The sequence below is a fragment of the Vicugna pacos genome, chromosome 16 (assembly GCF_048564905.1).
Source record: "Vicugna pacos chromosome 16, VicPac4, whole genome shotgun sequence".
In the NCBI taxonomy this organism is placed as follows: domain Eukaryota; kingdom Metazoa; phylum Chordata; class Mammalia; order Artiodactyla; family Camelidae; genus Vicugna; species Vicugna pacos.
In genome coordinates, this window is record NC_133002.1 from 6,000,906 (window position 1) to 6,026,319 (window position 25,414).

General features: G+C 44.4%; 1 protein-coding gene across 3 annotated transcripts; it reads left to right on the forward strand.

Moving 5' to 3' along the window:
• The first annotated feature begins 3,738 nt into the window (after positions 1-3,738).
• DUSP14 (dual specificity phosphatase 14) lies at positions 3,739-24,830 on the forward strand. Of its 3 annotated transcripts, XM_072940309.1 has the most exons (4): positions 3,842-3,889; positions 4,397-4,476; positions 22,331-22,413; positions 23,499-24,830. In XM_072940309.1, the coding sequence occupies exon 4, from the start codon at positions 23,591-23,593 to the stop codon at positions 24,185-24,187; it is 597 nt and encodes a 198-aa protein (XP_072796410.1). In that variant the 5' UTR covers positions 3,842-3,889; positions 4,397-4,476; positions 22,331-22,413; positions 23,499-23,590; the 3' UTR covers positions 24,188-24,830. The 3 variants fall into 3 exon arrangements, with proteins under 3 accessions (XP_072796409.1, XP_072796410.1, XP_006213381.1); XM_072940308.1 differs by lacking the exon at positions 4,397-4,476 and having other exon boundaries at positions 3,739-3,889; XM_006213319.4 differs by lacking the exons at positions 3,842-3,889; positions 4,397-4,476 and adding an exon at positions 5,152-5,555.
• Positions 24,831-25,414: the final 584 nt, after the last annotated feature.

The following is a 25,414-nucleotide window of genomic DNA, read 5'->3' on the forward strand; positions in this document are numbered from 1 at the left end:
TGACTAACTCTTAGGGGAAATATTTTACTTCTTCATTTCTCCTTTCTTTAAAGTTTTCGTTTAAAACAATTTTTTCCCCTCAAGAAATACATGAATATATTCTGGTTAAAAAAATTTTTTAAAACCCTTCTCTTTTCCTTTTTAAATGAAGAGTTTATATGCTTTATTATTTGCCTGCCTGGTGTATTGGAAAGACCTAAGTGTGAATCTTTGTTCTGCTACATAATAATAATACAACCTTGGGCAAATTTTCAACCCCTCATGTTTGTGGTTGATAATACCTACCTGACTGGATTGGAGGAAGACACATGGGATAAGGTGTACAATACACCTGGCATCTCCATTCTCTTCCCTTCCCACGGAGCTTTTGATATTTTTGCTTAACTCCAGCCAGGTATGAACAAGCATTTGATTTTCCATGGTAAACGGTAAATTCATACCAGATAAAGCCTCTCAGAGGGATGCTAAGACCTGAGGGACACACAGCAGGTGTTAAAACAAGCAGAGGTGCTTTTTTCATGGAGGTTGTTGATGTTGGAACTCTGATCACTGTGCACCACTGACTGCCACAGCCCCTGGATTGGATCAAGGCCAGAAAATTTCAGAGACAGATATTAAATGACCCAGTTATCCTGGACATGTGGTAATATCCCCTTATACAATGCCTAGCTCAAGAAGCTTGAAGTCAGGTTACAAAATTGTTGGCACACTGTGATCGTAACTGTGTAAAGAGAACTAAAAAAATCTAGCATAGAAAAAAAAAGATGCTAATCATTGTTTTGTTAAGTAGTAAAATTATGGGTGATGCTTTCTCTCTTGGTAATGTGACATTTCTTTATTAACGGAAAAATAAATTACATGAGAATGATTTAAACTCTACAAATAGAAGTTTGAGGTATTTTACAATTAATATCTAGTTAATCCTTATGATAGCCACATAAGGTGCTATCTTACATCTCAAAACAGCACAAGCATTAGGCAAGTTTCTATAATAGATGAGATGTTTTTGGACTTCTGTCCTCTGTTCTTCTACCTTTTCCACGTGTATAGCGTTTCCTCCCAGATACCTGATGTCTACTGTCCCTCTTAAATGTGTGAAAGGATAAAAGCTTAAAGATTTACTTCTCTTTAAGAGGGATTTGCATTTGTAGCTACTAATGGTATACACTCTGGAATTACAGGTATCAGCAACCAGGTGTCCCAGAGCCTCTCGACGTGATGGCACCCTAAAATCAAGCTTCTGTAGACTGGGGAGCCCTGATCACAGCTGTCCCCCAATTCTAATGTGTCAATTCTGTTGCCAATTTGTTAAACAGAAGAAATGATACAAATGGAAGATACAACTATTCTTTGAGGGACCCATAAAGGTCTGATTGCAGTCATCACCCAAGCAATTAAGGAGAATATTTTTAGAAAGGCAGACATCAGAAGCCAAGCAGAGTAGAAGTTTCCACCCTCTACTTACTGTGTCTAATCAGATCAGCTCTTATTCTGCACAGAAGCTGCTCTGCTCTAAAGCACTGCTTTTTAGATGTAGTCAGGAGCACCCACACCTTCCCTGGGCATAGACAAGTCATGCATTTTTAGCAGATGGTCTCTAAGATGTTTCTACATCTAAAATAATTGACACCTATAAAGAAACCTATTTATAATGTGCTGTCCAGTAAGGCAGCCACCAGCCACCTGTGGCTACTTGCATTTAATTGGTTAAAATTAATTAAAATTAAAAATTCAGTTCCTCAGTCACACTCACTATGCTTCAAGTGCTCAAAAGCCACACAAGGCTTGCGGCTACTGTATTAGTGCACACAAGGATCATTTCCAGCCCCCAAAGTTCTATTGGACAGTACTGGTCTCGAAGATAATACCTTTAGACTGCATTTTTTGTTGAGGCATGTATCAGCCCACAGTTGAACATTCTGGAAAGGCGTAAAGCCCCTCCCTACCCACAGGCATATATGTACAGTCACTAAATGGTCTTACTGAGTTTAGCACATCTACTTTCCTTAATCTCTAGATCTTTACACATACATCACACTCCACGCAGATTCTATTTTAGCCCTACTCCCTCCTCTTCCTTGAGGATTTGATCCTTCATGGTAAACTTAGTTCCATAATGCGTGAAGATGCCCGGCTCCTTGTCACTAAGGAGAGCTGTTCTGGAAACCTGCCTTCTGTGTGACAAACAAGCTGGAATCTGAAGCAAGATGTAGCTATCTGTGCTGCTGAGTCATTGAATTGACTGAAGGAAAGACTAGGGGGAGAAACAGAAATGAAAGCAGCATACAATTGTTTCTGTTAGAGATTTTGCTATTTTGGCACTGGCATGTCAAAAATAAGCCACTAGACGAATTGATGGTGGAGCAATTTGGCGCTGGGGAGATGCCTTTCCCAGGCAAAATTTGAACACCTAGTTGTGTTATCCTGAAACAGGTTCTGCGTTTTCTTGCAGAAAGATTTCTTTTGCCTAATTTTAAAGCTTTGATTCTCTCTTTATGAAGGGAAAAATAAACAAATCTCTTCATTCTAGGCCTTTTTAGCGCCCCTAAAATTATCACCAAAATGGCTTTGATGCTGTATTTTCGTCTGGGAAGCAGACAGAACTTTTAGATATTCCTGCACCCACGGGATGACTTGGACTCCGGCTGGAGATCAGAAAGAGCATGAGAAAGCCTCCAAGCTTGTGGTTGAAGATGCAGGTTGGGGGGTGGGGGTGGGGGATGTAAATCCAAAGCGCGGTTTTCACTTCCCTCACCAGCTCCTTCCCCCAAACCTATGATTACTCGCGTTCAGCTCTTCTGATGCCAGCGATTTACAACGGTGAGGCGCTCGGGCTGGTGAGTAAAGGGCTGGGCGTGGAGTCAGAACTCGGGTGTCTGACTCACTGCGGAGCCTAGAAGTTGTTTATGCCTCCCCTCACCTGCCAGGGCAAGGTTGTGCTGGAAAAAAAAAAGTCCCTTCTCCATCTACTCATGTTATAGATGGCAAACCTACATTAAAAAAGACCCTTAGAGTGACAAAGCAAATAAAACCCTCCACGAATCCTTGCGTTCAGCCTGGGCTCCTGAGACCCGACAGCTCTGCCCCCGAGGCACGGGCTGCGAACCTGGGGTTTTGAGACTCAGCCCGCACCTGTGGTTTGTGGTGGTGGGTCGGCGGTCTCGGGGCAGGCAGAAGATGGCCATCTCTGCAGTCACTTCTGAGTCTCAGACAACACAGCCTCTCACAGTCGTTAGAAACTGCCCATTCGTGACCAAGCGAAGTTCATCTAACAGTTGCTATGAGATTTATTTTCCCTTCACTCTTTGGTCCCAACTCCAGGGCTCTCCCTTGCAGGATAGAAGGTGCGGGTGGGGGAAGAGGCGGTGATTAGTCACCAACTGCAGCCTTCACACCTTTCCTATTTGTATTGTTTTCTTGCCTTTAACCCTCTCATCTCCAGAAAGTACTCCAGTTCACCATCCCCAACTTGTAGGTAGACGCTGGACTGGGGAAGAGCGGGGTCGTACGTTGTGACACCGATGAAGACACTGCAGGGGCCCGCTGCGCTGAGGTCTGCCCGGGGCAGCGAGGGTCTGGGAAGCAGCGAGGCGCGCTCGGGACGCCGGGCTCGGCGGCGGAGGCCGCAGTGCGCACGCGCGCCGCCCGCAGCTCCGCGCGTCCCCGGCCGGCTTCCTCCCGCGGCGCGCCTCTCGCGCCGAGGCCCCGCCCCCGCCCCGAGCGCGGCCCCCCGCCCCTCGGGAGAGGGCGGCGGGGCTCAGGGAGCGTGCGCGCGGCCCGCCCCGGGCGCGGGCGGAGGGGAAAAGGAGGGGCGCGCGCGGCGGCCAGCCCGCAGAAGCCGGGAGCCGCGCAGGAGGACGGAGCGCCAGCCGGGAGTCGGCGCGAGCAGGTACGCGGCCCGCGGGTGCGGGCGGGGAGCGGTGCGCGGCCCGGACTTGGCGCCGACGGGGCCCCGGGGCGCCGGCCGGACTGGGCGGTCGGGGCCCCGCGCGACCCTGGTTTCTGGAAACTTTGTGCTGGCGTCCCCTACCTGCTCCCGGCGATTCTCGCATTCTCCTGGCGGCAGGGAGGGGAGAGGCCCGGCGCCCTCCGCAACGCCCGCTCCTCATCGCCCGCCCCCGCATTTGCGGGCGCTCGGCGCGTTTCCCCCCCACCCCCCAGGCTCCCCCTCTGCGGCGACGCCGGGGCCCGGGTGCCAGCCCTCTGGCTCCTTCGCGAGCATCCCCCTCTGTTCCCCTCCCCCTCCCTGACCCCTCTGCTCTTAGTTCAACCGTGGCCTCCCTGCCTCCTCACCCCGCCGTCAGCATTCGCCCGCTTGGAGCCACTGGAGCGTCGGCGGGTTTTTTGCATCTTCCAAAGGTTTCTGATGCACTGATAGAGGCAACTTGACTTTCAGCAATGCCAAGTATTCAACTTGAGTATTTCTCTACGGTGGTGCATTGGTGTACACAGTGCTACCATGTCTTGTTATTTCTCGTAAGTACCCTTGCTCCAAAGCGAAGTTGAGTTGTTTGTGTGCGAGAGGAGTTGCATGCTGTATGTGCCTTAAGTGGATTGTATAACTATGTTTAAGTGGTTGTTGCCAGTGGTACCAGTCAGTGTTATGGTAACTGAGCATCCCAGAGGCAAGGGAAGGAGGAGTGACTTACAAATACAGTTCTACTGTGTAGGGATTTTTTTTTTAAGTATCTTGTGCTTTTCATCTAGCAAGACCTCAGAGCATCTAGCATGTGTTGACTAGCTGTTCATTGTAGTTTTATGAGAAAAGTAAGTAGAGAGCATTATCGTCCCATTTTACAGATGTAAAAACGGAGGCAAGAGTCGAGTTCCGATTCTTGATTCACTTTAAAGGACTATGGACCAGAGTTCCTGGAATTCCTAGTCCATAAGGCCTTTCAGAAGTGTCATGCAACATTGGAACATCCGCCCTGAGATTGTACAGATGAGTTAAAAAGTTAGGCTGGGGCCGTCAGCATGCTTGGGACTCAGGTGTGTCATAGAGTTAAGTGATACTGGACAAGTCACAGCTGCTCTCTGCGTGTTTCCGGCTCTTTAAAATGAGGGGAACAAAGGTGCTGTATTCTTTGCAAGGGTGTGTGTGTGTGTGTGTGTGTGTGTGTGTGTGAGTGAAAGCTCCACATCCCTGCGATTGTTACTTCTTGTGGGCTCAGAAAGGCTCCCATTCTTGGGTTCCCTTTAGAAATGCGGGGGAGGAGGCGCCCCCGGAACGAAGAATAACCGCTTCTTCTCCGCCAGAGACACCTAATTCACGTCAGGGGCAGGCTGAGGTAGGGACCCTGACCTGGGTGGGGGAGAGGGCTGCCTGGTGGAGGTAGGAAGGAGCCTGCACAGGCGGCTTGACACATGGGCCCTATTCCTGCCTCCAGCTCTGACTCATCTTCTGACGCTTGGGGGAGGAGAGGTAGATGCTTGATATTTTTGGCTTTCCCCCATAAAACGGGAGACGGTTTTTCATTCCAAGGCTTTTTAACGTCAGTGCCCAGCGTGTCTATGCTGAGTTCTCAGCTAAAGTGTCTCATGTTGGTTGAATGCAGGTATGATTTCTGTACTATTCTTTAATAGAATGGGATAAACGTATATTCTTTCCATAAAAAACTGCCTAGGTGTGTAAGTCCAGGAAATCCTTTAAAACTTAAACATTTTTAAACGTTGGTCCTCAGGGAGGGATCTGTGTTTGATAGATTCTTTTGCAATTGGGATTTTAAGGCAAAGTGGATTAAAACGACTTTTTCCCAATACAACAATAATTAATCATTCTCTGTTTAAAAGATTAAAACTTTACAGATAAGATTAAAGCCTTCTTTTGAACATCTGTCCTGGAAATAACTGCTGTGTTCATCTTTATTGGCTTATGTATATTCTTCTAGACTTTTCTAACCATTTTCATAAGTGTTTGCACAAAGTGATTTTTTATTTGAAATAATTACAAAATTAGCCGACCCTGTTTATAGAGATTTGGTTTCTGTCTAGAACAAGTAGTTCAAGCAGGCATTTTAAATACTGCTCGTTGTAAAGTTTTATTAACCCTGATAGCATGGTAGTATTTCTCAGGACAATGGGCAGAGGACCTCTTCTTAACTTCAAAGCAGTTAAATCATTAAGATCCTAGGCATTACTCTTGGTTGCAAATGAAAACTTTCCGACTTAAAAAAAAAAAAAAGCAACCTCGTGTATTCATCTTTTCTTTGCTTATGAGGAGGCACAGAAGAGAGTGGAAGGCAGGGGGAGTTGCTAAAGCAACGAAGCCTGGGTGTAAACTTACAGAGGGAAATGTGAAGATGGTAGCTTTAGTTATTTATGACAGCCTCGCTGGGGTGAAGGCAGAGGAAGGGACATGTTAATGTGGGAACAGTTCAAATCAGTAATTTCAGAAGATAGGTGAGTTAAAACAAAATTCACACCAGGAGTTTATGGTTTTATGTGTTAGACGTTTGTTGAGAGTTTTGCCACGCCAGAGGTTCGGTGCTGGATACTAGGGGAGAAGGCAGGTAAGGCCCCTGACTTCATGGAGCTGACAGACCGGTAGAGACGGTCGGAGGGGGAGTGTTCGCTCCCTGATTGGCCAGAATTGTAATGGGTCTGAATTCCTGGAAGCCAACGTTGTATTTATTCAACGTTTTTTAAAATCATGAATTATAACACACAGAAAAGGGCATAGGACATAAATGCTTAACTTAATGAATTATTTTAAAGAAAACACAGCTGTAACCATCTTGGAGGGTTCCTCCCACTCTTTCCCAGTGACCACCTCTCTTCTCACCCCAGTGGTAGCCAAGCCAGTAACTGGCCTCATTTTTGTGGAAATCATTTCCTTTCTTTTCTGCAGTTTTTTATCTCCTAAATAATAATCTTTGAACAATACAGTTTTCATTTTGCCTGTTTTTCACCTTTATGAAAATGGAATCAAACTAGGTATTCTTGTAAATCCCTTTTGGGGGGGTCAACATCATGTATATGTATGTATGTATATGTGTATATACGCACATACAGTTTTTTGGTGTAAATTCTTGAAGCATTATGGATTTTAAGATTCATACATGTTGTTACCTGTGACTGTAATTAGTTCATTTTTGTTTGCAAATACCACAGGTATCTTTCATTCACTGTTGACGGACATCTGGGCTGTTTCTGGCCTGGTTAGTTGTGAGTAATGCTGGTCATAGCTGTTTGTAATCCTCAGCTTTCCTAGCTGATGCCTGTTTTCCAAAGTGGTTGTACCAATTTACATTCTTCCAGTGGTGTCAGCCTTGAATTTATCATCCACTGTACTTGCTGTCTAACCACAATATGTTTGGATATTTCTTGAATGAATGAATACATGTCACCCGGGTGGTTTGACCCCTGGCCCTCCATGTCCAGTGTATTTATGGATACTTATGTGTAATTGTATGGTTTGGACTAGCATACCACTCATAGCCAGAGATGGTTTTCCATTCTGTGTGACTGACAAATACCCAATAGAATCCTTCCATTTAAAAAATTTAACAGATGTATCATTTTAAAGACATTTAAATATGCAAAGTGAAGTATTAAAAATTAAATTGTCTAGTACCTCGAAGTCTTTCAGAGGTTTTGGAAGTCTTACCTTTTGGGCCACCAGATGCCTTGATGTGGTGATTTGCATCGTGCCCAGCCCTGAATGTGCAGGTCAGCGGTGCTGGCTTTAGTGTGTGATGTGTGTGGCAGCCCAGGCCAGTCCTTGTGGAAGTACCGTCTGAGGACCGGTGCTCACATGCTCGTGCGCACGTGCAGATCCCCGAGAGGCACCAAGCGCAGGAGTTCCTTGGCAGTTTCAAAGGAACCACAGCTTCTTCGCTAGGGAATAAATGCCTCTTTTATAATCTTTGAAATGTACTTTCCTCCAGGTCTTTGTGTTCGACAGTAGAGGTAGTTTAGAACCTGGTTTGATAGGGAGTTCCTGCTTTCTGAGTAGACAGTTGCCAGGTTGACTTTAATTGCCTGTGTTTGGCATTGCCAGCTGGATTTAAAGCTAGGGGTGTGTGTGGGTGTGTGAGAGGGAGGGAGAAAGATAGAGAAGGAGGGAGAGAGAGAGAGGACAGGGAGAGATGGGGAGGCCACATCAGGACTGTTACTAAATTATTAAGTTCAGATTTTTGTTGAGCATCTCCTGTGCCTCATATTATCTGCTAACAGTCTGTTTCTTTCCTCAGAGCAGAGTTACAACTCTGTAGGTTTAGGAAAAAACCCTTAAGTAGATCTTTCTTAGTTGGAGGGCTGATGGGAGAACAGGAGCCCAAAGAATGTGAGATCTCTAGTTCCTTTTTATTTTTTCTGTAAGGCATCTTGGAAGATGGCTAAATTGCTCTGTTTCTTTACAAATCATGAATACTTTTAAACTTATATATTAAAGATGTCTTTTCAAATTCTCTAAGATAATCATAATTTTAAAAACTGCTGATATATAAATTAGAAGTTTTCAAGAAAAGATACCTATAACAGGAGGATGAGAAGTAGTGTTAGAGCCTCTTAATCTGAGTGATGGGGTGAGAAATCCTATCTGGATTTTTGATATCCCTTCCAGCTGGGAGTAATTTACGGAGGAGCTTTGTTTTTCACCTGTTGCAGGGAAGAGGAGGAGCCGGGTGCTGGGGTCGCAACCATGCCCTGTCGCAGGTGGCCCACAGCCCTCCCAGCTCACGTCACCACTCCCCATTCTTGCTGCTACACTGACAGTTTGGTCCGCTTCCCCCTGCCATCTGGAGGTCTCAGTGCACAAAAAGACTCTTTTGAAATTCATATGCAACTGCTGGGCCTACTGGCGCCTTGTCCCAGAATAGTTTCAGCACCAGCGGATCGTGGCGGGTCTTTTTGACTCCTTAGTCTTTGAGTTTGTGGATCTACAGGAGAAAACTTGAACAAGAGCAGGTGGCGTCTGACGACGAGTAAACAGTGATGTGACAGACAGAGCACCACCGGAGCCTCCTAACCAGCAGCCTGGTGGTTCTCGTGAAGGATTTCGTGCCAGGTTCTTAGCACCACTTGGGAAAATATTCCTTTGCCCTGCTATGATGGCTTTATGACATAATTTCAGCCAGAGGTTGGCAAATACTTTTCTTTAAAGGATCAGGTAGTAAATATTTTAGGCATGTGGGCCATTCAGTTTCTGTTGCAACTATTTAACTTGCCTTTTGTAGCATGAAAACAGCCATAGTTAATACGTAACAAATGAGTGTGGCTGTGCTCCAGTAAAATTTCATTCATGAACACTGAAATTCTAATCTCATACAGTTTTTATGTGCCATGAAATACCATTCTTCTTTTGAATTCTTTTTTAACCATTTAAAAACATATAAACCTCATGGGCTGTACAAAAACAAGTGGCCAGCCAGACAAGGTCTGCCTGCCCTAGTTCGTGGGCCCTGATTTAAACTAGAGTGAGGTTCAGAGGCCATTGCGTTCCCTTTTAGTGTGTGAATGGTAATTCGTAGTATAATCTACAAGGAGCTATGCAGATTGTCTTTTTGTATAAGACTCTTTCTTCAGGAGAGAGTTAAAGCCGAGGGATAACTTCAGGATCCTCTGCTCTTTGACTCCTGTTTAGCTAAAAACTTGATTCCCCCCTCTTTGCTACAGGGAGGCTCAGATATACTGAGGTGCCCTCATCATCAGGTTCCCTCCATCCGGCTAATGCAAGAGACTTAACTGGTTATCTTCTGCTCAGAAATGCGAATAGATAATTATAGTTGCCTTTGGTATATAAAGAAAAATGGGACGTTAACTCATCAGTACTTTATAAATGAAGTTAACTTGGTGTAACATTACCAAAAACGTGAAAGTAGGCCAGAGGTATGATAAAGAAATCCTTGTAAGGAGAAAGTCGAGGCTCACTGCTTGAGCTTTAAGAATGTTGATATGTCTGGTGAGACATCAGAGGGTTAGATGATCCCAGAGCTGCTCGATCAGCTGTTCACCATTGAGAGCTTAGTCCTGTGAACTTCATTCTAATTTATAAATTCATTTTTGTCTTCCTTAAAGTAATAATGAACTTCTTAGGACTGAGATCTTATTTATGAAAGGACCTGAGAAATCGTGGTCCTGCTTCTCAGAGGGCAGTAGTGACTTTGGCAATTTTGAGACAAATTTATACCTACCTTGGGTTTAATTGCTGATGTGTGATTTTTTTTTTAAAGTACTCCGTCTAGATGTTCTGACCTATACCAATCAAAGTTCATCGCTTAACAAGGAATCTATGATCCATATTTAATTTTTACCACTTACTCTTTGAAGATTGAGAAGTATCATTTATGTAGGCTGTGGCACAAATTGGTTTCCAGTTATCACCAAGCAAGCTTACATGTGATTGTGGAATTTTGCAGGCATTTCCTTGGTTCAGATTATCAGATTTTTCCCAGCCAAAGACCATCTCATACTTAGCAGCTTAGGATTTTTTAGATGAATATCCATTGGATAGATAAAGCACATCCAACTGACCTTAATTTCTTTCTCTTCATACATTTTCTTTTCTTTCTCAATGAAATGCACGTTTTAGTAGCCTTTAGATCAGTTGATCTGTTTTGGTTAGATCGTATGACTGACCAACAAACCGACAACTCATGGAGAAGGGGTTCTGGTCCCTGTGGGGTTACTCATTTTCTGTGTGGAGTCTGGGAAAGCCTCTTAACCTCCATTTACCTCTGATTCCTCATCTGGGAACCTTGACAGTGGAATGATACTGATCTGTGAGAGGCTGAGCATGCCCGTGTGGCTTAAACAAAACAGGCACTTGAGTTTGCTTCAGCAAGTCCGGTGGGACCAACTAAGGCGGATTAATGAGAGCTGTGCCTCTCACACTGTAATGTGTCTTCAGATCACCTGTGGTCTTGTTAAACTGTGGAATCTGATTCTGTGGGTCTGGGGTGGGGCCTGAGATTCTGCATTTCTCTCAAGCTCCAGGTGGACGCTGCTGGGCCTTGGACCACACTTTGTGAGGTGTGAATGGCTGTGGAAAAGGACCCGTGTTCTCCGCTTGGAATCTCAGGGCAAGAATGGCAGGATGTTTTAAATGGACTGGAGAGAGCATGACAGTGTAATTCATGAGGCACCTCCCTGAGAGACAGAGTACTCAGTTTTTCAGCCCCATTGGTTTACTTTGCCTTGACCCTGTGCCTTCTTTGCATTGCTGCAGCACCTACTGTTTGCACTCCTTGTTGGATTCATTACATGTTAGTTTATCTTTTATTGTTATTCAGTTGTTTTATGTGTAACTTGTGTCATTTCTTTAAGATGGTAAAACCCTAGCACCGGGTTATGTCTTAATGTTACTGCTGCTGCCTGGTGCACCATTCCAAACGCAGTGGTGTAGAAACAACCATTTTTATTTTGCTCACAGATTCCTCTCGGTCAGGAATTTGGACCCTATGTAGTAGGGACAACCTGTCTTTGCTCGTGTCTGGGGGTGACTTAACGGCTGGGAGCTAGAGTCACTGGAGTGTCTTTACTTACATATTTAGTGAGTGATCCTGACTATCAACTAGGACCTCTGCTGGGGGGCTAGCTGAGACACCCACGTATTTCACCCACGTACGGTAACTCTGTCCGGCGGCTTTGGGCTTCCTCACAGCATGGCAGCTGCGTTCCAAGAGCATGTGTCAAAGAACAAGGCAGAAGTGTGTGACGTGTTAATGATCTTGCCTCGGAAGCATCATTTCTACTGCATGCTTTTGGTTGAGTTGGTCACATCATAAGAAAGTCATGGGTTGTGGTCATTTCTGGCAAGTACATTCTGCCACAGTCCCCAGCCACACTCAGAATAGTGTTGAACACGTGGCATCAACTCAGTAAATACTGTTGTGTAAATGAGTGACAGGTAATTTAAACACCCAGGTGGATGAGGACCAAACTAAAAAACTCAATTCCAAATGTGCAGAGTTTGCCCCCTGGTACCCAAATAAATACACACCTTCACCTTTTATATGGATAGTTACTTATAGTCTCTTCTGTCTGATCTGCTTATGTTTCCAACATGAGAATCTATGAATTTATCATACGGCACTAGAAGTCTGTGTGTCTGTGTCACTGGTGGCATCCTTTCCTCCTGCTCTCATCCAGTGGACTGCCCATGCCCTCCTTTGGACTGTGGTATATTCTCCAGTCAGCAGCTGACTAGTGTCTTAAAATTATCAGCCTTTGCTTCTCTCCCTTAACAGGCTGGGGTCCACGCGAGGACACTGAGAGCCAGCCAGGTCACACAGGTGGCTGCTCTGCAGCTGCATGTCACGCTGGGGGAGGATCTGACCAAGCCAGAGGGTGATTCTCAGTCTAGCTTTATATGTATTATGTGTATTTATCCTTTTCCCACCATCACATCAGTTAATTTATATGGTGGGAAAAGCAGAAGTAAACCCTCCTTCAAATGTAAGATGCTGAGATGTTTCAGTCAGATTACTAAAGCTTTCCGGATAACTGAGAATAATTGAGTATCTTTTATTTCATTTTACTTTAATATGAATGTATTCAACTTTTGTTTGAACTTTAATCTTAATGTTGTAACAGAAAGGTTTTTTTTTTCCTTAACAAAAGTTTGCCACACTGTGGTTTTTATCTGTAAGAGCATTTTAACTTTTTCCCCCAACGGAACATATTTCTGATTTAATAGTGAAATGTAATGACAAAAGTAGTATTTATTTATGGCAGTGTAGGCTAAAATGCTTCTATTTTATTTTATTTTATCTTTTTGGCTTTTAAAAATCATTTTTCAGTTTTATTAGGTAAAACTGATACAATTTGACTGCACATATATAATATATTGCATGTACATATATACAATATACTGCACATATTTTTTAAAAAATTCACTCTATATGTACTGTTCATTGTTTCTAAGAACAGTTTTGAGCTTTAGCTTTTTCAACTCACATAGTTATCAAAGGAATAAGGCCAACCACAAAATAAGAATCAACAGAATGCAGTAATCCAGTCAAAGGACAGTCAAATGTGCTTATACATATAAGTGCTTCTATTATAAGAAGAGTGATTTTAAGGGTTTTTTTTTCTTTTGAAACTAGATAAACATTTACTTTAATGGAGGAAGAAAATGTGATTACATAGGCTTTTCCTGTATTTTTTGAAAAAAAATATACAGGCTTTCAGTATATACTGTGGACCTCTGAGATCCCTACAGCTAAAAATATTTTGGATCACTTTATACAGTCATCTCTACACCATTTTTCTGCTTATTCAACATGAGAAGAAAAAGCAGTAGATAGAATTTCAGTTCTTTAACTCCTCATTCTAGTGGGGTTTTTTTGGTCATGATTTTAAACAAAAAGTAGCTTCCATGGCCGTGGGATGGATGCTCTGAATAGAACCTGACTCCAGGTGTGGACGCTGGTGCCCACATCCCAGGAGTTCTGCAGTGCAGGCAGCGGGCAGTTGCTCATAGCTTATACGCTATTCAGATCACAGGCCCACTGAGCAGACACTAATTCTGCATTTTATTTAGTACTTAGCACTTTGATGTTCATTATTCAAAGAGACCAGCGTCATATCTGACATTTCTTATAATTTGTAAACCCCCCCAACCCCCCCCCACCCCGGTCTCTGGAGTTGGTTTAGGACAGCTCCTTTTTGTCTTTCATCCCCATCCCCCTGGCTAGAAAAGCATTTTTCCCTCCAAGAAGTAAATGCGGCTGCCAGAGCAAGCTGGGAGGGCTGAGTTGAACACCATGGACAGCGACGTGGCCACTCCCTGGCAGTCTCCCTGGTCATCCTTGGCCCAGAGACCAGCGCACTGCAGTGGGAGTGGTGCTGTCACTCAGAGAGCACCTTGCAATCTTTGATCCCTCAAACATGGTCAATCTTTTACTCTCCTAATAGTCTGTCTTCCTGGACACATTGACTAAGTTGGTTTGGACACAACTGTGGTGTAATATCCATGTTCTCTTTTATTCATTATGATCAGAATCTGCTAGTCTTCAGAACTGGAGCCAGCTAGGGCTTCTTGCTGTGCCTACCCTGGGGCGCTCCTTGCTGAGGTCCCTCTGCTATCGGGAGGGCTTTCTGTGTGCTGAAAGGTGTACCCGTCTGTGGCAGCATTTCCCTCTTCTGGGCAATAGGAGAAACGAGAGCAGCTCAGCCCGTCTGCGCCCAGTGTTTTCTGCACGAAGCGTTTCAGCACATGCTGTTCAGGCTGACCTAAGACCCCTCTCATGCCCTGAAGGCGCTGGCTGGTGGGGTGGGAGTGCTGGAGGTCAGGTACTGCGGCTGCAGCCACCGTCCACAGTCACAGAGGAGCGGCGTGTGGGCTTGAGTGAGGAGCTCAGACACCTGGATCTTTTCCTGGTCCTGTTACTTATCATCTCCAAGTTTAAATCATCTCACCCTTTCTGAAGCTTGTATTTTCCAATCTGTAAAAGGGGTGCGGGGTGTTTGTCAGAGGAGCATCTGTGTATCTGTGCCCTCGGAGTGCTCTCTGGCAGAAGTTGTTTTTCTCAACCTTGGACTCAGCTTCAGCATTTTAAGCAGGTTTGTTGGCACGAGACTGGCTAGCAGCAGCAGGGAGGGAGCATCGTGTCTGTCTCACTTGGATCTGCCCTGAGGACTCACAATCTGTTTTGTTTTCCCTGCAGCACCAAGTACCCTATCACTGCCCAACAAATGAGTTAACTGGCTAAGCTCGGCTTCCGCTCTCCCGTTACTTAGCTGTGGCCCTTGATGAAGACCCTTCTGCTGGAAAGGCCAGTGCGCCTGGGACACCGGTCTCAGGAGGGGAAGTGGCTTCCCAAAAAGAATGATTATTTGGGAGACCACAAGACCGAGTCCCTCTTAATTAGTAACTAGATAACCTGGTTGGAAGTTTGACTTGTATCTTCCACACTGAGGATGGAGTTATCACCAGCAGTTCAAAAACCTAATTTTGTGTGTTTATTACCGCAGTGACTTTGCTTTTAAAACTATTAGGGTTCTGCCAGGGAAAGACTTGGAAGTGGGACGAGACTGCGCTCTGCTGTGGGACGGGGTGTTCTCACAGAGTTCTGCCCGTTTCTGCGTACATCTGACACTCACATCCGTGCGCCCTTAAGCGACTACTTCCTTGTTCCTCTTCGTGATGTGATATCACCTGCATACGTCTCTGTGTACCCCTGTATCATTAGATGTGGGCCCCAGAAGAGGGTGTGTAGCCTTGGGTGTGAGGCAGCTCCCTTCGGGCAGGGGCAGCTTCTGGGGACAGACTTGAGCTCTGTCAGCACCAGCCCTCTGAGTGCCTTAGTCTTGAAGGGGAATCTGGTGGCCCAGCACAGCATCCACCTCTGCAGTGGTTCTCAGCGTGTGTCCTCTAACCGGCACATCTGCATCACCTGGGAAATAAGTGCCAGCTCTTGAGTCCCTGCTTCAGAACTGCTGAATCAGAGACTCGGGCTGGGTGGGGCGGGGGGGGGGGCGCTCAGCTCCCTGCGTTTTAACAAGCCCTCGTGGTGACTCTGACGCTGCACTGTAAAGCTGTAATTGTTTTTTTATTGATATGGTTGACACAGAACATTGTATAAGTTTCAGGTGTACAACATAAGGACTTGATATTTGTATATATTGCAAAATGATCACAGTAAGTCTAGTTAACATCTTCCACCATACATGGTTTAAAAAAATTTTTTTTCTTGTGATGAGAACTTTTAAGATTACTCTCTTAGCAGCTTTCAATTATGCAATACAGTATTGTTAACTGTAGTCACCATTGCTGTACATGAGGTCCCCGTGCCTTATTTTATAAATGGAAGTTTGTATCTTTCAACCCCTTTCACCCATTACCCATTTAGCCATTACCTCTGACAACCGGCAATCTGCATCTGTGAGCTTTCTTTTTTAAAGATTCCACACATAACTGACACTATATAGTGTGTCTTTCTCTGACTTCACTTAGCATAGTGCCCTCAAGATCCATCCATGTTGCTGTAAGTGGCAAGATTTCCTTCTTTTTTATGGCTGATTAATATTCTATTGTGTATACATGTATCACGTTTTCTTTATCCATTCATCCTTCCATGGACAGGTCGTTTCCATGGCAGTGAACAAGGGCTTGCATGTATCTTTGAGTTAATGTTTTTGTTTTCAGTGGATAGATACCCAGAAGTGGAATTGCTAGATTGTGTGGTAAATCTAATTTTTGGAGGAGCCTCTGTACTGTTTTCCATAGTGGTTGCACCAATTTACATTCCCACCAATAGTGCACAAGGGATCCCTTTTCTCCACATCCTCGCCAACGCCTGTTATTTTTTGTCTTTTTGGTAATAGCTATTCTGACAGGTGTGAGGTGGTATCTCATTGTGGGTTTTAAAAAAACTTTTTTTTTTTCCGGCTAACTTTTTTTGGGGGAGGGAGGTAATTAGGTTCGTTTATTTATTTTTAATGGAGCTGCTGGGGATTGAACCCAGGACCTCGTGCATGCTAAGCACGCGCGCTACCGCTGAGCTATCCCCTCCTCTTCGCACTGTGGTTTTGATTTGCATTTGCCTGATGATTCGTGATGTGGAACAGCTTTTCATGTGCCTCTTAGCCACCTGTATGTCTTCTTTGGGAAAATGTCTGTTCGGATCCTCTGCCCATTTTAAAAATCAGATTGTTTTTTGCTGTCAAGTTGTATGAGCTGTTTATATATTTTTGGCTATCTACCCCTTATTGGTCGTTATCATTTGCAAATGACTTTTTCTCATTCCGTAGGCTGTCTTTTCGTTTTGTTTAGTTTCCTTTGCTGTGCAAAAAGCTTTTTAGTTTCATGTAGTCCTGCTTGTCTATTTTTGTCTTTGTGGCTTTTGCTTTTGGTGTCAAAGCCAAAAAATCATCACCAGGACCAATGTCAAGGAGCTTACTTCCTGTTTTCTTCTAGGACTTTTATGGTTTCAGGTCTTACATTTAAGTCTTTAATCCACTTTAATTTCTGTGTCTCGTGTAAGACAGTGGTCCAGTTTCATTCTGTTGCTTGTGGCTGTTCAGTTTTCCCAACACATTTATTGAAGAAACTGTCCTTTCCCCACTGTAAATGTTCTTGGTTCCTTTTTTGTAAGTGAATTGATCATATATGCATGGGTTTACTTCTGGGCTCTTTATTCGGTTTCATTGATCCTTGTGTCTTTTTGCTGCTGTCACACTATTTTGATTACTGGAGCTTTGTAATACAGTTTGAAATGAGAGAGTGTGATGCCTCCCAGCCTTGTTCTTCTTTCTCAAGTTGCTTTGACTATTCGGGGGCTTCTGCGGTTCCATACAGATGTTTCTGTGAAAAATGCCATTGGAAATTTGATAGGGATTGCATCAGATCTGCAGATTGCTTCGTATATGGGCATTTTAACAATGTTAACTCTTCAATTCGGGAGCACAGGATATATCTATTTATTTGTGTCTTCAATTTCTTTCATAAATGTCTTTCACCTCCTTGGTTAAATTTATTCCTAAGTATTTTATTCTTCTTGATGCAATTGTAAATGGGATTGTTTCCTTAATTTCTCCTTCTGATAGTTCACTATGAGTCTATAGACATGCAGCAGATTTCTGTTCATTGATTTTGTAGCCTTCTTTACTGAATTCATTGCTTAGTTCTAATAGTTTTTTGCTGCAGTCTTTGGGGTTTTCTGTATATTAATATCATGCCATCTGCAGATAGTGATAGTTTTACTTTTCTGATTTGAATGTCTTTTATTTATTTATTTTTTGCTCAGTTGCTCTGGCTAGGAATTCCAATGCCATGTTGAATTAGAAGTGGCAGGAGTGGGCATCCTGTCTCTTTCCTGATCTTAGAGGAAAAGCTTTGAGCTTTTTACCACTGAGTATGATGTTAGCTGTGGACTTGTCATTGTCACACATGGCCTTTATTTTGTTGAGGTATGTTTCTTCTATACCCAATTTATTAAGAGTTTTTATCATAAATGGATGTTGCATTTTGTCAGATGCTTTTTCTGCCCCTATTGAGATGATCCCGTGATTTTTATCCTACCCTTCGTTAATGTGGTGGATCACACTGATTTCCATCCCTGGAATAAATCCCACCAGGTCATGGTGTATGGTCCTTTTAATGTGTTGTTGAATTTGGTTTGCTAATATTTTGTTGAGGATTTTCATAGTATGTTTATCAGAGATACTGGCCTGTACTTTTCTTTTCCTGTGGTGTCCTTGCCTGGTTTTGGTATTAATGTAACGCTGGCCTTGTAAGACGAGTTTAGAAGCGTTTCCTCCTCTTCCATATTTTGGAAGAGTTTAGGGCTTGATACGTATTCTTTAAATGTCTGGTAGAATTCGCCAGCGAAGCTGTCTGGGTCTGTACTTTGTTTGGGAGGTTTTTGATTATGGATTCAATTCTCTTACTAGTTACTGGTCTGTTCAGATTTTCTGTTTCTTCATGATTCAGCCTTGGGAGGTTGTAAGCATTAGGAGTCTATCCATTTCTTGTAGGTTGTCCAGTTTGCCGGTTAACAATTATAAATTGTAGTTTCATACGATCCTCTGTATTTGTGGTAGTAGTTGTAAACTTCTGTCACTTCTGATTTTAGTGGAGTCCTTTTTTTTTTGTTTTCTTGGTGAGTCTAGCTAAGGGTTTTCCAATTTTACCTTTTCAAACTAGCTTTTAGTTTCATTGATCTTTTCTATTGTCTTTTTAGTCTATTTTACTTATTTCCATTCTGATCTTTGTTATTTTCTTCCTTCAGATAACTTGGGGCTTCATCTGTCCTTTTTTTAGTTCCTTGAAGTGTTAAGTTAGGTTCTTTGAGATCTTTCTGGTTTCTCAACGTATTTATTGTTAAAAACTTCCCTCTTAGAACTGGTTTTGCTGCATCCCGTAAGTTTTGCTTTGCTTTATTTCCATTTTTATTTGCCTTTAGTATTTTTAAGGTTATCTTTTGATTTCTTTTATGACTCGTTGGTTGTTCAGTGTTGTTTAGTCTCCACTTATCTGTGAATTTTCCAGTTTTATTCCTGTGATGATTTTTTGCTTCATACCACGAGGGTTGGAAAAGATGTTTGATACGCTTTCGGTCTCAAAGACTTGTTTCGTGGCCTAATACATGGTCTGTCCTGGAGACTGTTCCACGTGCACTCAAGAAGAATGTGTATTCTGTTGCTTTTGGATGAGATGTTCCATGTCTTATCTGTTAGGTCTGTCTGGTCTAACATGTAGTTTAAAGCGGATGTGTCCTTTTTGATATTCTGTCTGGACGATCTATGTTGATGAAAGTGGGGGTAGTAAAGTCCTCAGCTGTTGCACTGTTTCTTCCTTTAGGTCTGTTAATACTGCTTTATATATCCACATGTCCCATGTTGGGTGCGCAAGTATTTAGGAATGTTACATGCTCTTCCTGGGTTGACCCCTGCTTTATCATTATGTAATGTCCTTCTTTGTTTCTGATTATAGTCTTCATACTAGCTTTATGAGTGATTAAGCTATACCACCTTTATATTATTGCAAAGTTTACTATAGTACATCTGCTAGTGAGATTTATACTTCCATATGTTTTCCTGTTACTAAGTAGCAGCCTTTCTTTTCGGTTTAAAGAAGTTGCCTTAATTCCTGTAAGGCCGGTTTAGCTTTTGCTTGTCTGGAAAACTCTGCCTAATTCTGAATGACAGCTTTATTGAGTTTTCTTGTCTGCAAGAGTTTTTTTTTTCAGCACCTTGAAACTACCATGCCACTCCCTTCTAACCTGCAAAAAGTTTCCTGCTGACAGTCTCAATGGGAGTTCCCTTGTATGTAACTAGTTGTTTTTCTCTTGCTGCTTTAAAAATTCTCTCCTCTTTTCACTTTTAACAATTTAATTATAATGTGTCTCACTGTGGGTCAAGAGACCATACCTCTGGCGTGTGTTTCACTTGGCGCTCTCTGGGCTTCCTGGATCTGGATGTCTGTTTCCTTCCCTGTATTAGGGAAGTTTTCAGCCCCTTTCTCTCTCTGTTCTTCTGGGACCCCTATAATGCAAATGTTGATCTGTTTGATGTTGGCCCGTAAGTCCCTTAAGTAATGTTCACTTTTTTTTATTCTTTATTGTTTCTGCTGCTCCAGTTGTTTTGAGTTGCACTGCCCTGTGTTCGAGTTCACTGATCCTTTCTACCGTGTCATCCAGTCTGCTGGTGAACCCCTCCAGCATATTTTTCAGTTACTGTATCCTTCAGCTCTGTGACCTCTTTGTGGTACTTTTTTATATTTTCTGTCTTTTTATTGAAGTTCCCACTGTACTCATCCATTCTTTTCCTAGGTTAAGTGAGCATCTTTATGACCATTATTTTGAACCCTTAATCAGGTCAATCACTTCTCTCCATTTCATTAAGGACTTTTTCTGAGGTTTTACCTTGTTCCTTAATTTGGCACATCTTCCTCTACTTCTTCATTTTCCTTGACTCTGCGTTGGTTTCTTTGCATTAGATAAAACAGCCGCCTCTCCCAGTATTAGAGGAGGGACCTTGTATGGGGGTGAACCTTACCATTCACCCCTGCTGTAATCCTGATTGTCTCTCAAAACCCTTGTGATTGGCCAAGCAGCCTGTTTCATTTGTAGTGGTTCTCAGTAGTTGCAGGTGGGCCCAGACCTGTCAGTATTCTCTATGAAAGGAGCTTTTAAAGTATGCAGATATACAGTCTTGTGTGACAGCCAGCATTAAGTCCCACTGTCCACAGAGCCAGGTGACCTAGAGGTGTCCCCTGGGCAGCAGTCTTAAAAATCTGGGTGCCCTGTGAGTATAACCAGTTCCTTTCCAGGAGACAACAGAGACTTGGAGTAAGGCAAAGGGCGAGCATGCAGACGGCGTCCACTGGCCTCTGTCCCCAAGTGTGCCTAAGTGGGCCCCTGGATGTGTGCCAGAGCAGAAGCCTGCCCCCTAGCGTGTCCCAAAGCTCCAGGACAAGCAAGTAGCCTTTTTCATGGAGACTCTGAGGGTGTTTCAGTTGGCTGGCTGTGTAGTGCCCCAGGTTTGGTAGCCAGCCAAGAACCGTGTTTGCCCCCAGAGCCAGACAATCAAGAGGTGTCCCCTGAGTGGCAGCCACAAAAACCAGGGCACCAGCCTTACACAGCCGCTCCTCTCTGCGAAATACTGGTGCTCTGGAACACAGCAGAGGAAGAGCTCAAAGATAGTACCTGCCCTCAGGTTGTAAGCTGTAATAATTTATTTTTAAAGCTTTAAAAAAAACTATATTAAAATGTTAAATACATACATGTCAAATGACCCAGTCCTTCCACGCCTAGGTATTTAACCAAGAGAAAGGAAGGCATACGTATGTCTGCACAAATACCTGTACATGAATGTTTTACATCAGCGTTACCTGTAATAGCCTAAAACTAGAAACAACCTGATTTTCACCAGTAGGTGAATAAAGTTCTGTCTGCACAATGGAATGCTACTCGGCAATAAAAAGGAATAACCTGCTGACATACACAACTTCGTGGATGAATGTGGAAATAATTATGTGAGTGAGCCAGACGGAAGAACTATATTATATGATTCCATTGTATAAAAGTTTAGAAAATGTCAACTACAGTGACAGAAAGCAGATGAGTGGTTGCTTGGGAACGGGGCTAGCGGCGAGGGAGGGGTGAGTTACCAGGGAGCATGAGGACACTTTAGGGAGTGGTGGATGTTTATTGCTTTGAGGTCATGGTGTCTTGCGTGTACATGTATGTCAGAACTCATCAGGCTGTACATCAGACTGTGTGTTAGCCATGTCTTAACAGAGCTGTAAAAAAAAAAAAAAGACAATTTAAGTATGGTGGTTTCTGGGGGAAGGCAGAGGGACAGACATGGGAAGAACCCACTTTTAATGACGCTGATTGCTGCTCATACTGTTACATGAATGAGATAGAGAGGCCAGCGTGGAAAACAGAATGAAAGAACTTCAAACTGCTCTCCTCAGCACCAGTGCCTGCTGCCGTCGGCATCCGGGGCTGCAGCCGCCCCGGCAGCCCTGCCCTGCGTGAAGCTGGCTCCCCGCGCCCCCGCGGCGCCCGGCGCGCTGCGCGCAGCCTCCACGCTGCCGGGCTGCCAGCTTGGGTGGCACGTCCTGCAGGCCCCGGGAGCAAGGCCTTGCATTTCATCCACGTGTTGTAGTCTCTGAATCTCCTCCTGTCAAAAATTCATCTTTTATGAATGGCCAAAACAGCACTTAATATTTTTTAACGCCGCGGGTTATGTCATTAATGCTGAGCTAAGAGCTGGATTGATATGACTGATATTCTTTAAATGCACGTGGACATATATTTAGCATGCTTTCCACTTCCTAGATTTATTCCAGTCAAACCCAATTTAGTAGTAAAAACTCAGGAGCAATTCTTTTGAACTTCCTAATTGGCCACATTCTTGCCTCCTTGCCTTTCTGCAGATCTGATTTGTATCTACTGTGATCAGCACTCACTTAGGACCTTCCAGACCCAGGACCCCCGAGGAACCAGACTCCGCACACAAGTGAGTAGTCCCAGCACCACCTCTGCCTGTGGAACTGGGTGGGGGGGTGTTGTCCTCGGGCTGGAGTCGCTTCAGGCGTCCCTGCAGCACCTGGGCGGGGAAGGGCACACTTCGCGGAGGGCACAGGCTGCAAAGTAGTGTGATTTTGCAGGAAACTAATAATTTTCTCTTGTTACTGATGGACTATATAGACGTTATATAACATTGAACGTCTTTTATAATAAACACTGGTTAAATGAAATTAATTCCAACACACATCTTAAGCCAGTGGGGTTCATCTTGGAGCTTAGAGCCGGTTGAGAAAGACGGAGTTTCCCAGGCTCAGGTCAGCTGAAATGCTCATTAACATAGACAAATGAGTTTTTGAGAAAATGGCCTTCAAGTTGCCTGGGATTGTTTCCATGAAAATGCCATAGCACAAGTTACCCGAAACTAGCTGGATTTCCAGTGTTCAGATGTCACAGATAGGATAGGAGTTGGCTACTTTTAAATAATAAAGGGCCAAGGCGACCATGTGCCCTGGCTTTTCTGTAACGGGTCCAGTACGGTAACCGTCCACAAAGGCTGCTCTCTGGGTATGTTACCTAAAGCAGTATTTTTATACTTTTCAAGATTTCTGTGTGTAGAATTCGGTTTAGGAGAATGTGGCCCTCCTAGCTGTGGAGGAAGCATGAGGTGTGCGAAAGAACATGGCTATGGGAGGGCCGAGAAGTGCTGATTTCTTCCTCATCACCAAGGAGCACCACTCCCTTCGGGGAGAGCGACACCCTGCGAGACTGCTGGTCAGGGACTAGCTGGGCTTGTTTCTGTCTGTAACTTTTCCTGAAGCAGGAGGAGTGTTTCCACTTAGTGCCTTTTTTTTTTTTTTTAAATAATCACCGGTGCACTGAGTTTTACATATTGGCATCTTAAGGCTACTTTTCCTGTCAATCGGCAGAAAATATTTGTCTACCTCCCTGAAAGAACACACTCTACTGCAGAAAATAACCACTGCTCGTCCTTTTACCCTCCCTGCCCTGCACGCGGCAGGCGGCTGCGGTCAGTCAGTGGCATTTAAGGTCCTGACAGATACCTGTGTTTTGCAGGAAGGCGGCTGTAACTTCCGATTCCTTGGTGGAGGAAAACAAAACACTCTGGTCTTGCTTCCCATGATGCGAGTGTGACTGCTGGCGTCTTCATGAGCTCCAGAGGCCACAGCACGCTGCCACGGACTCTCATGGCCCCTCGGATGGTTTCTGAGGGAGACATAGGAGGCATTGCTCAAATCACCTCCTCTCTCTTCCTGGGCAGAGGCAGTGTCGCCTCTAACCGGCACCTCCTCCAGGCTCGCGGCATCACCTGCATTGTTAATGCTACCATTGAGATCCCCAACTTCAACTGGCCCCAGTTTGAATATGTTAAAGTGCCTCTGGCTGACATGCCTCATGCCCCCATTGGACTCTACTTTGACACTGTGGCCGACAAGATCCACAGCGTGAGCAGGAAACACGGGGCCACCTTGGTGCACTGTGCCGCAGGGGTGAGCCGCTCGGCCACCCTCTGCATCGCGTACCTGATGAAGTTCCACAACGTGTGCCTGCTGGAGGCGTACCACTGGGTAAAAGCCCGGAGGCCCGTCATCCGGCCCAACGTGGGCTTCTGGAGGCAGCTGATAGACTACGAGCGCCAGCTCTTCGGGAAGTCGACAGTGAAAATGGTACAGACGCCTTATGGCATAGTTCCAGACGTTTACGAGAAGGAGTCCCGACACCTGATGCCTTACTGGGGGATTTAAGCCACCAAAGCCCGCCTCGGCGGCCCCTCGAGCAGGACCAGCATCCGCTACCCACCGTCTGCTCCCCTCTTCACCTTTCTTTCCAAATGGTTGACTTTTGGTTCTCCCTGAGGTGTTTTTTACACTGGGTGTTCAAGTTTATTTTAAAAGCTAGGGAGGGAGGGGTGGAACATAAGGGAAACGCTTACATTGCTAGTAACATTTTTAAAACTAACATTTTGGAATAGTGTTTATGAAAATCTTTAACTGGCTTTTAATCATTTTTAACAATTTGAACAGTTTAATAAACTGTTTAGTTCTGCTCTTCTCAATCCCATGCCTTTTGGCATCACGGCAGGAGCCGGAGGAGCTCAGTGCAAAAATCACTTTGGGCCCTGATTAACCCTTTAGACACAAGCTTTGCCCATGGCTGCCGACCAGACATGCTTACGGAAGATTGATACCAGCGCCAGTCCCCACTGGGGCAGCTCTCCTCTTTCCTTCCCCTCTATTATTTAGTGACTCTGTAAGTTTAAAAAAAACAAGCCTTTATTATTTAGCTGTCAAGTAATTATAATGAAATCTGCTGCAAACACCCTCTTGGAATCAATGTGCCCCAGGACTATATTAGCATTATTTTTAATAAATATATCTGCTTAACATACTGGAATTTTTACTGTTGAGAATTTCAGGGTGTGTGTGTGTGTGTGTGTTGATAAGGGAAGAAAGATGCTCTCCAGTAACTCAAAATGTGGCTCCTGTGACAACTGTTAACACTCCTGAAAACAGACACCCCGGCCGCATCACGTCAGCGTTCCACAGCACATGTTAACATCACACCCAAAGCTGGAACAGTGGGGAAGAGCACAGTGTACACGCCAAGGGGCTGTTTTCAGTTGTCTCCTGGTAACTGGGATGCACAAAAGCAGTGAGTGAGTCCTCTAGCAAAGAAACTGGTTTTCAACAAAAGGTGTTCCCTTTGCTTGACAACTGACGTACTTAGAAATGCCCCAGACCAAACTGCAAAACAAAAGATAAGCAGATAACAATGGCTTCCTTTGTTGAAACTTGGAAACATCACTGCTCCTAACAAATCTGACAACGCAACGCATCAGGGACGCGGCGGAAGCTCCTGCTGGCTCCTCTCTTCCCGTCCTCCTGGGAAAGCACGGGCGTTCCCAGCTTGCCCCCTACTTTTATAGGGGGCCACGTGTCCTAGCACGACTTTGTTTACTTCACTTGCCAGGT

Excerpts from the sequence above, each read along its gene's own strand:
- DUSP14 (XM_072940308.1), top strand. The coding sequence starts at position 23,591 with ATGAGCTCCAGAGGCCACAGCACGCTGCCACGGACTCTCATGGCCCCT.